This window comes from Poecilia latipinna, unplaced genomic scaffold, assembly GCF_001443285.1.
Source record: "Poecilia latipinna isolate Pla-1442-1.1 unplaced genomic scaffold, P_latipinna-1.0 Scaffold301, whole genome shotgun sequence".
NCBI classification, from domain to species: Eukaryota; Metazoa; Chordata; class Actinopteri; order Cyprinodontiformes; family Poeciliidae; genus Poecilia; species Poecilia latipinna.
Window position 1 is genome coordinate 99,741 of NW_015112917.1, and position 11,068 is coordinate 110,808.

At 38.7% G+C, this 11,068-nt stretch overlaps 1 protein-coding gene across 1 annotated transcript; it reads left to right on the forward strand.

Moving 5' to 3' along the window:
* Positions 1-2,503: 2,503 nt before the first annotated feature.
* gclm (glutamate-cysteine ligase, modifier subunit) lies at positions 2,504-10,921 on the forward strand. Its single transcript, XM_015034506.1, has 7 exons — positions 2,504-2,884; positions 5,202-5,264; positions 6,341-6,425; positions 6,773-6,829; positions 6,926-7,128; positions 9,023-9,137; positions 10,267-10,921. Exons 1-7 carry the CDS (start codon positions 2,747-2,749, stop codon positions 10,434-10,436), a joined length of 831 nt encoding a protein of 276 aa, XP_014889992.1. The 5' UTR covers positions 2,504-2,746; the 3' UTR covers positions 10,437-10,921.
* The last annotated feature ends 147 nt before the right edge of the window (positions 10,922-11,068 follow it).

The window sequence follows — 11,068 nt, forward strand, 5'->3', positions numbered from 1 at the left end:
GACCTCGAGCAGTTCATTTACATCCCTCCATTTCAGCTAAATTAATAAACAATTCTGCAAAGACGACTGGGCCAGATCACACTGCATTGTTCGCTCTTATTATTTAGCAATATCTTGAGCAATTTGAGAATTGAGAATCTGTTCGACTTTCTAACATCGCTGAACCTAAGCAATGGTCTTTTAAATGTTTTCAGTACAATGGAAACTCTGTGGCTTCTTGTGCTTAAGGAAAGGATTTCCTCAACCTCAGCTTTTTGGGCCTTTGTTTGTTTTGACTGCTTGGGGCCAGAAGTTCAGAGCACAATAATGGCCAAAGGTTTTGACATTGGCACAAATGTTGTGTTTGGCAAAAGTTGTAACTTCAGCTTCTTAAGATGACAGTTAAAGTAATTTTTTATTTATCCTGCAGATTGATCTGATGTATTAGAGTAATTGCAAAGAGCTCCATTGGCTCAAAAAGTTTACTTAGCAATATAACATTTTTGAAGATATTGCAGACCTGATAAAAAAAAAACATAGATAAAAAAACACACATTACAGTTCACCCTCAAAATCCTTCATATTCTCTAAAAGATGTGTGTTGTTATTACCTGGAAAAGATTTTCTTCATTATCTTAGCTGCAAGTTCATTACAGAATGGTGCCGCCACCGTTGCAGAGCTTGTTTAACATCAGCAGCAGGTTGATGAGAAGTGAAATCATTTGGGCAACAGCTTTGTGATAAAAGAAGGCACCAATGTAACCCCTTCTGTCCAACAAAAACATCAAGGACAGAGACTGTTCAGGATGACGGATAAGACAAGAAACTGATCCAGAGCTGTTTCCCCTGATAAACGAATTAATCCCCCTAACAATTGTTCAGAACATCTGGAGAATCACTTATCTGGCAAAAAAGGTAAGTATTATCATGACTCATGTGTCCTGCCAAAAAGTGAGGTGTCTTGATCCAACCCATGTGTGGCTGTTTCTCATAAATCGGATCAGACTTACTCACAACTTTACCACGGGACAATGGCAAGGATTAGGAGGTGCACCCAGAAATCCTCTGAGAGCAAATTCTTTCAACATTTGTGTTGAGACGATCTGCCTCCTTCCCATCCTGATCACAAGGCGAAAGTGATAAAGAAGTGACTCAAATTCATAACACAGAAATTTCTGGGAATCCTTGTAAATTTGGGGTAATTAAAAAAAAAAGAAGCAGACACACAGAAGCAAATAAAACTGCTCGAGTCCCAATACTCACATAGACCAGTCAGGATTCTGTCGAAAGTTCATATTTACTCAGAGTCAGAGGAAACTGCAGAAGTTATGAAGAAAAGGAATCAACACTGTTAATACCGATTCCTCACATCTGGTCTTCAGTTGTTCAATGTACTGAGCTTGGATTTCATGTGACAGGTCAGTATAAAGTGGCATATGATATTGAGGAAGAAGGAAAAAGAAGTTTTCCAAAGTAACATGTTTAAAAAATCAGAAGAATATGGTGGGCATCATAATTCTCTTTACTCTTCCACTCATAAATAAAATTCAGTGCAACCATTTGCCCTCATTAGTAACCTAAGTAGTTCAGGAGCACCAAGCGGCGCAGCACAGCTGCCCTCTCTTTCATGGTAATGTATGGCCAGACTACAAGGCTTACAATATTATTTTAACAAACAACTGAAGAATTTAAGAAGTATTTAAAACATGTTAAAACAAACACACGGAATGAGAGGAAAAACTGAATTCTAAACTCTTTAAACACAAAAGAAAGCAGCAGGCAAAAAGACAAAAATTGCTAAGAGAAAATATCCACAAAATAAAATTTTTAAAGGTTACACATTTTTAGAAATGTCATGTCTATTTCAAAGTAGATATTTGAAACAAATAAATTATTATGAAAAGTTGACTGCATAACATTTTTAAGAAACTGCTTTTCTCATAAAATTTCATTCTTCTTTCCACAATATTAATGATGATTATATTATTATTGTTCTTTGCAGTATGAATATTTTCAATGTTCATTTACCAATAGTTTCATTGTAGTAGGGACACTAACAATTTTAAGAGACTTCAAAGAATTACATTTAAAAACAGCTGTTTTGTTGTTTAATGAAGGAAAAATAATTATGCTGAAGTAAAAGCCGCAAAGCAAGTAATCTAGTCACCCTACTCCCAGTAACAAGCAGGGGTGCCAACTTCAAATTAAATTGAATTAAATTGAATGTATCAATATTACCATAATGCAAATATGCAGGAATTACCATAATAGAATATCAATATTTGTCTTAAGACATGTAAGCACATAAAAACTTCACCGATATACAGTTCTATTAAAAGAAGCAAAAAAAAAAAAAAAAAGTCTGTACGATAATAACCATAAAAATGCAATTGTTTCGATCAAATTCAGGAGACATTCACCTTAGCTCCATTAGCACTGTGGCGCTGTCAAGTGAATACAAACACAACAGCCCCATCTAGTGGTTTAACAGCAGCAGCGCAGTCCTTGTAATACTTGTCTACATGTGGGCGTGACCGACCGGCTAAGCTTTATAACAGCCACTGATGTCGCTCTACAGCAGCAGGTGAGTGACTGAATGCAAGTCATCCTGAACACAACAGTTTGGCAGCAGTAGCAGGACCTTTTGCCTTTATATCTGATGAGAGTTGTAGTCAGCCATTCAGTCACTCGGTGAAACCGTTTTGTCAAGTTTCGACGCAGCAAAAACACTGTTTAGCAACTCGTTAGCTTAGCAACCGAAAGCCACATGGATCTTCAAAACACCAACACTAACGTTGAGGGGAAGGAGCTGCTGAACCACGGCAAGACCCTCCGACTCCACACCGGGAATTTAGTGAACCGGAACCGGCTGAAGAAGAAGTGTCCCGGTTCTCCCAGCGAGGAGGTAAGGGAAGAACAGCAGAAAAACTTGCCAAGTCATTACTTAGCCTGTTAGCTTAGCTTCCAAGTTAGGCTAGGCTACTAAATATTTAAACTGCTGTTTCAGACTGACTGAAGCCGGTTTAAGGTAAACGATGGCACTATTTGTAGCTGTTTCAGTACAACTCTAGATGTTCAGGTTGTGACAGAAACATTTTATCAGAATGTTTATGGCTCAAGTTGAAGTGAATAGTTTACAGACTGCAGCATCTGATCAATGATTGTTGCAGGCACACTTTGACTGTAGAGCTACACCACAGGTGTCAAACTTCAGTCCTGGAGGGCCACTGACCTGTAACTTTTGGATGCGCCTCAGCTGCACCACTCCTGAATAGAATAGAGTAATTAGGTAGTAATTAGATAGAATAATTAGGTCATTAGCAAGGCTCTGGATAACTTATCTACACAATGAGAAGGTAGTTAAACCATTTCATTCCAGTGTTTTGGACCTGTGGCACATCTGAAAACTGCATAACAGTGGCTCTTGATGAGACCCCTGAGCTACACAGACCAAGCAGGTGACTTATTTCACCTGCAAATAAATGGTTATCTGGCACGAATGTTTTTACAAGTGAGGCCAACAAGCTAGGAGCGAGAGTTTCTGTTATCCAATAACGCATCCAATATGATGAAAGAATCCTGTCAAGACGGCAAAGTGATAAGTTTCTAAATATTTTACCCAGGTGCCAAGCATGCCAAATTTACTCTTATTGTAAATACAGGAATTCCTCAAGGCTGTGTGCTGAGCACTGTCAGCTTTGCATTATTCAGAGAATAATTAAGCTTCATTGTATAATTTGCTGACACATCAGTGGTAAGTCTAATCGCACGTGACAACAAGGAAACCCACAGACCCAAAGTAGAGCATGTAACTGAGAGAGAAAGATGTCTTTTTCTTGCAGGAAAAAAACCCAACAACTTTATCTTGCATACATCTGATGAAGGCACAACACCCACGTAGACCGATGGTCAACTTTTATAGGGTCACAGTGAAGAGCCACCTCAGCTGCTTTACTGCTGCTGAGTGTGAGAACCTGCACAGAACAACACGACTCCCTAAATCACCACAACTGGGCTTCTGTGCCTTTACAGTCTTCCTCCAGACTCTGAGACCTTGACTTCTGTTTTAAACAGAAAATGTCCTTTTTTTCTGAAGAGAGAAATTTGGACCACTGAGAAATCATGTTGTTCTTTTTCCTCCTCTGCCTGGCTAACCTGGGTAGCACATCTTCTCATTCAGGAGTAGCTTAGCATCAGCAGTCAGTCAGTGGCAGCCCATTTCCTGGATGGCTTTTGAAGCTGTAAATCCACTTGCAACAGTGGATTCACTGTGAATTTCTCTCAAACCTCTTGAATGCACCAGGCTGTGGTCAGCTGACAAGTCAGCAGAGATTCTCTTTATTTTTTTTTTAGTCAATAAATGTAACATTTCTGTGTTTTAAACATATTTTTAATGGTTTTATGTAATATTCTATATTTCCAAGGAGCCACATTTTGAGCTAATACTAGCTTTAAACAATAATGACAATATAAATGTCCAGATATAAACCCTTAAAATCCACTTCGCTGCCTAATGCATCAATATGAGTCTCGCATCTTGAAATAAATGCACTTTTTTTTGATGCTACTTTTTTTTCTCCTTTTTTTCATAAAGGCTTCTTGAAATTTTATTTTACATTGTATGAAAAGCTGAGACTAGTAGCTATATGTTTAACCTTTTGCAAGCGATCTATTTATGATGTCATCATTGCCTTGTATTAATCAGGTAAAGCCATTGCTGACAGGTTTATTGAGGTTTTATGTAATGCCTGTTTACAAAGAGGGTTTGGCTGAAGTTTCTCCAGCTCCCTTCATTGTCTTACTGTTTGAAGTTTATCCCCCAAAGCATGACGCAGCAGGTACAGTCCCTGTCGCACCTTAGGGATAAGTTATTCTCCAGGCTTATAATGACAACCATCAAGGGTTGGAATGTGGTGCTCAAAATAATGAGTCAGCACTTTTTTTATTTTTTAATACATGGTCACTAAAAGTCAAATTTAGTGACACTAAATTAGTTTATTGAGCGGAGCAACAGTTTTGTTTTGCAATTTTATAATTGTGTTGCAATTCCTATTGAAGCAGTCAATATTTTGATCGTTAAGAGCATCGTTTCATTTTTCTGACGCATTTTCTGCGCTACATCAGTGACGTCTGAGTATCCTACTCATGTTTTCTCTTTGTAAATGGATTCACATATTTTTCTGAGTGCTATTTGAACTTCAACTCTGTTTAATTTTATTTAGCTTCGAGACTGCATCCAAGCCACGCTGAGTGACTGGTTGTCGACGGCTAAACCCACAAGCACGGTGAGCGGGCGGCTTTTTTTTTCCTTTTTGTTTGTTTGTTTAGAAATAACTGTTTGCATTGATTGTGTCGTATGGATCACATGAACTGAACGATGTGCTGCCTCGGCTATTTGGATCGCAGTGTTGGTTAAAGTAAAATAACAGCAGCGATGGCCGTCAAAGGAAGCCTGCGGGCTCTCTGAACAGAAGCTGTCACAGTGGATGTTCATGCCGCGCTGCCCGCCAAAGGCGCCTTTCCAAACATGGCGTCTGTCTGCTGGGTGAAAGGAAGAGGCGAGGGGGGGAAATCTTTTATCACAGGAGGTTTGGAGGCTCTCATCAAACGGTGCTACTTTTACTGTATAGCGATTCTGTTAATCGGCTGTATTCAGAGAAGAATAAAACCAGATGCATTAGACTGCAGAGTATGAGCTGTGCTGAACTTCCTCCTGCTCTGCTTGTTTAGCTGATCTCAGCTTTTATCATCTCACCCAGCAGTCTGGACGGTGAGGTGAGGTGAGGGGTCTTATACCCTGGGAAAACTCGCGTGACTCTTTTCCTGTAGGGAAATGTTGAGAATGGCACAACTGAGGTTCGGTCATGTCTCACTAGGGCTAATTTAGCCAACTAGCTGTTGGGGAACAAGGTGCATTAAAACACATTTGTTTGTCTTTGTTTTCAATGTTTAAAATATATAATGTCTTTGTTACTTGATTGCAAATAAATCTTTCTTTTCAGAGATAAATAAGATTCCACAAACAGATGCTAATATTTCTTAATAACTGAATATTGAATTTGATGTTCTAGCTTTTCGCTTCACTGTAGTGCAGAAAAAACAATGTTTTTTGTAATATTTTAACAATATAATATGTAATAATTACTTTAATAGCCAGATGCTTTTGTTTGTGAATATAATTAAAGTTTTGGATTTTAATTTAGTTGGATAATAAGTTTTCCAGTCTAGAAGAAAGAGAAAATCTATATACTTCCCCCTCCCCCATGTAGGAAGCTTTTGAGAACTTTTTGAATACTTTGTATGAATAACAACTTAAAAATGTTTACATGCAGTTTTTGATAAGACATTTCCTGTTGAACAGGGTTTTCCAGACACACTGGACTGCTCCATTCCTGAGGCGACAGATGCCATCACACCTGAAGAAAGGGAGGAGGTGAAGATTTCAGGTCAGTGCTGCTTTGCTGCATCGCAGCTGCTGTTGAAACAGAAGTATTGGAATAATCGGACTCATTAAAATTCAGGGTCCCCCCTAAAGATATAATCCAAGCTAAAGATGTCCATTTTTCCACTTTTTTTTAACCAAATGCTAATAAATCACTAGTCAGGAATCATTGTTGTCAATTTCATAAAGACTCCATGCATGAAGCATAATTTTTTAATTCATGTATATATCTAAATGAAACTAAAAATATCTGTGGCACAAAGTTTCATCTGCTGAGCTCAGCAGAAGAAACGGCTGCAGTTGATCGAGGACGACCTGCTGACTGATGTTTGTTTTGTTTTTTTTGGGCAGCGAAGCTTTTCCTCTGCGAGTCGGGTCAGTCAGCTATCAGGGATGCCGTGGAGACGGGTGAGCTTTATATTGCTTCAATAAGAGATTAATGATGCCACAGCCTTTTTTTTTATTTATTTATTTTTAAATCAGTTTTATTTTTCTCACCTTTAGCTTGCCAGACGTTGGCAGTTTCCCAGCTTGACTCTGTCATCATAGCGCCCCCTGGGCCTGTGGAGGGTGATGGCCGGAGTCTGGCTCACCTGCAGCCAGCGTGGGAGGAGCTGGAGTCTCTGGTGAGGAAGCAGAAGATCGCCGCCATCGGCACGTCTGACCTGGACAAAGAGCTGCTGGAGCAGCTCTACAACTGGGCCCAGGTAGCTGAGAATCTGTTGTCTCTGAGTTGTGAAAATTTGAGAAAATGTCTTAAAAAAACCCCTCCAAAGCAGGCAAAGATATCTGCATTTTTTTAAACACAGAATTTAATTTTGGTGTCAGTAGCAGCAGGAGTAACTCTCCTACTGCAACAATACCAGTAAATCATAGCAAGTGCTTCATGTCCTGCACTTGAAATGCAACAAAAATTCAGTCATCACCAACTAAAAGGTTTTGTCCTGGTTGGGCTGTTTGAGGAGAATTACTCCTCCTGGTTGGACACGACTGAACTTGGTGTGGAAGTGCATGATGGTTAGAGAGATTGAAAGAAACGGTAAATAAAAGCTGAAAAGGTGGAGAGAGACACTCCTCCAACACAAAATCCACAAAGGAAACCCTGAAAGCGTTCACACCTTGCTGTTAATTTTCCTTTTTTTGATCCTGTCCTAAAAATGCCTAACAGACAGAATTATCTCTTGGTTTGAGAACAAATGTTGGATCATTTAGACGAGACAAGAAGGAATTTAAAATGCCAAATCTAAGCAACTCAAATAGCTGGACTTTGATAAGTGCTTGTTTAGTCTAGAAAAATTTACCATTTTATTGAAGCATTTCCCTGTCTCTTGCATGGAAAAAAGGCAAGAAAGAAACATTTGTATTTCCAGACTTTAACTTCTGAGCCAATAACACGATGAATGTTTTAATCCAGAAAACTGTACATGCACAAAAGAAAACCACTGGGAAACTTTAACCATGCATAGATCAAAGCACATTACTCCCCAATCAACGTGGAGCTGAAAAATGCATGTCCATCATCTACATCCACTTTATCTTGCAGGAGTTGTTTTCTTTAACGCAATCTCCAGCTCACCAGTCCACCACAGGGCATCTCGGAGGCATCCGGAATAAACAGCCATGCACACAAACACTTTTTACATAAGCAAATGCATGTAAACCAGTTCAGCATGTGCCATTCTTCAGGCTACACGGTCAAATGTGATGTATTCTCTAGGAAAGAAGAGGAACTTGAGTTGAAGACGGTTTTAAATGAGGCGTGTGAAACCATAGACTCGGCAACTATTTAGACTTTATGTGGAAAATCACCAATGTTATGATTCATATACATCGTGCCAGCTTTTAGTTCTGCTGCCAACCACAATATTTGACTAAATCGTGCCAGGCTACATCACCACAGTGTTGGATAAAAGCCTTTGCACATAGCAAACATTTATGGTACCTGGATGGAACAGAAAAGCCTCCGATTAGCATGAACATCCTGTGATGAAGCCTTTAGCGATACGTGAGCAGCTCAGACCTCCAATTACAGGTGAACCGGATCTGGCCAGCAATAATTTTCACATCGCTGACAGTTTCCCAACATGGACGCCAGGTCCAATAAGTGTAGACATGTTTCTGTGAGGCAGTGAATATTTCCACAGTCAATAGTGATTCATCTGAACTTTTCATCTGGAAAGAGGCGTAATAATAAATTGTATGAGCACACACTGTTTGTACATAAGATTAATTTCATAAATCTTTTATGTTTGGAGTTACTGACTCTAAGCTACAATCATTAAAGTTTTACTGTTTAGAGAGATTGTTCAAATGATCGAGTAATGACAAAAGTAAATCATGTTATGTTTAAAGTGTAAACTTTTTTTTCTTTTGGAAGTGTTTGATCTCATTTCTGTTTTATAGTCTGTAGTTTATCAAGATGTTTGTGGCTTGCATATTTCAACCTTGACTGTTAGAAGTTCCTACTAGTCAAATTTCAGATTTAAAAATAAAATCATGAAATTTCTTAGCAATTTGAGTCTTGAAGATAAATTTGTTTCTGAAACTAAAAACATGTTGCAATCTTTTTTTATTTTTTTTTATTTCCCTGTCCTGAACCAGGTGAAGCCCAGCAGTAATCAGGTGAACCTGGCCTCCTGCTGCGTGATGCCGCCCGATCTGACCGCCTTCGCCAAAGAGTTCGACATCCAGCTGCTCACACACAGCGACCCCAAAGGTGAAACCTGGTTTTGTTTTTTTTCCCTTCAGCCGGGCGCTGAACTCGCAACAGAAGTTCACAGTGTGCATGTCACACAAGGAACATAAAATAATCAGGTAGATCATAAATTACAACAAACTATTAATCATACTTTTCCCAAATATGCAGGACAGGTTGGGGGGAAAAACAAGCTACACTAGTTAACCTCCACTATGTAGTAGAGCAAACGCATAAATGTAACTATCTCGGATGAATAAATAAATGCACGTTTCTAATAATAATGAAACATGCATTCCAGTTGGAGAACAGAGTCCAGTGTTATGCCCCGATATCTGAGCACCTGAAACTCTCAAACTACATTTTTATTCACTTACTTTATACTTTCATTGACACCCATTCAAACCCTTAGAAACAATCTGTTGCAAACGTTCACTTTCATGCAAGATGAACATCCCTTAGATGACTAATTGTCTTTCCTGTCCTGACCAATCATATTGAAGCTTTCAAAATGCATAATTTAAGTTCATGTATAAAACACAAAGTTTCTGCAAGATCTTAAAATTCATTTTAATTTCTTTTAGCACAAACCAATTTCCCTTACTACAGCTGAAATTATATTTAGCTGTGTTTTTAAATCTGTACATTTACAATCTAATCTTTTTTTAAATTTTTTTTTTACGTTATTTCAACGATTTGTCATCAACATTTTTTCTTGAATAACTTGCTGGAGGCATCATTTTTGTTCAGTGATTCATAGCTCTGACTGTGTTATTGCATTGTCATAAAACTCTAAAACACCTGATGCCAGAAGGCAACAGGCATGTTTAAAAGGAATGTGTCCCCAGAAGCCACATTGTCTTAATATTGTACTTTAGGCAATTGAATAAATTTCCTTTATTATTCTTTTGGTCATGGGAAAGTGAATATTTGAAGACATTTTGCTTGAAAACCGATGTCAATAGTTGGTTAAAACCCAACAATTGTTCTGAAAGTGCATGTATGTGTCAACACTCTCTTCTCTCCAGAACTGGAAAAACAGTTTTACGTTGACATCCATATAACGAGCTTCCCTAGAAGCAAGTTTAATATAGTGTTTTCTTTCATCTTTGTGATTTGCAGTCAGCCTTATATGTCGTTTTTCTCCTAGAGCTGATGTCAACAGCCACATTCCAGGAGGCGATGCAGGAAGGAGCGGCGGGCCTGAGCGCCACCGACTGGAGGCTGGAGTGGGTCCTCCGCTACTCTGTCATCGTCAAAAGCCGCGGCATCATCAAATCCAAGGGTTACCTGGTCAGCGCGAGGAGGGCGAGCCCCTAGCACTCAAACAAACAGAGAGAGAGAGAGAGAGGGGAAGGAAAACACACGGATGAAGCCATTTTCCTCAGCCGTCATTCTCACACAGAAAGTTCCAGCTCCGATTAATGGACGCTGCTAGTCATGAAGTAATTAAAGCAATTTATCTCCCTGATAAAGTCGCATCTTCCTCGTTTCTAACTTCAACAGAAGCACTTGGTGGTTACCGGTATCACGAAACGCTTGGTGAATCATCACCAGCAGCAGCATTGCACTGACAGCCGCTCAGAAACGCAGTAAATGATGTTTTATTAATGTGAACTGTTGGTGGCTAAACCTTGGTTGAACATGGAGGTTGTTTAATTGTCTTGATGTAAAGTGCCTCTCTACTGCCCCCTTCTGTTCTCAGACTTACCTGCTTTCCACTTATTCTGTAGGAATGCAGCTTTGAATATTGGAGAGTAAAAATGTTGGAACTGTAAAATGAATAAAATTATTCTCTACTTTTGAACATATCTAATTCAGTTTAACAGATTTGGAAAACAATTTTATATATATATATATTTTTTTTTTTTTTTTTTTTTTTTTTAAAAAATTTTTTCATTTTTTTAGAGAAAAACCCAAAATTAAAAACCCAAAAGCGGGGGGTTGGTTTT

Bases quoted from the DNA above. Each gene is read 5' to 3' on its own strand.
- gclm (XM_015034506.1), top strand. From the start codon at position 2,747: ATGGATCTTCAAAACACCAACACTAACGTTGAGGGGAAGGAGCTGCTG. The intron at 6,830-6,925 runs GTGAGCTTTATA...TCTCACCTTTAG, and splicing joins CAGGGATGCCGTGGAGACGG to CTTGCCAGACGTTGGCAGTT. The intron at 7,129-9,022 runs GTAGCTGAGAAT...GTCCTGAACCAG, and splicing joins AGCTCTACAACTGGGCCCAG to GTGAAGCCCAGCAGTAATCA.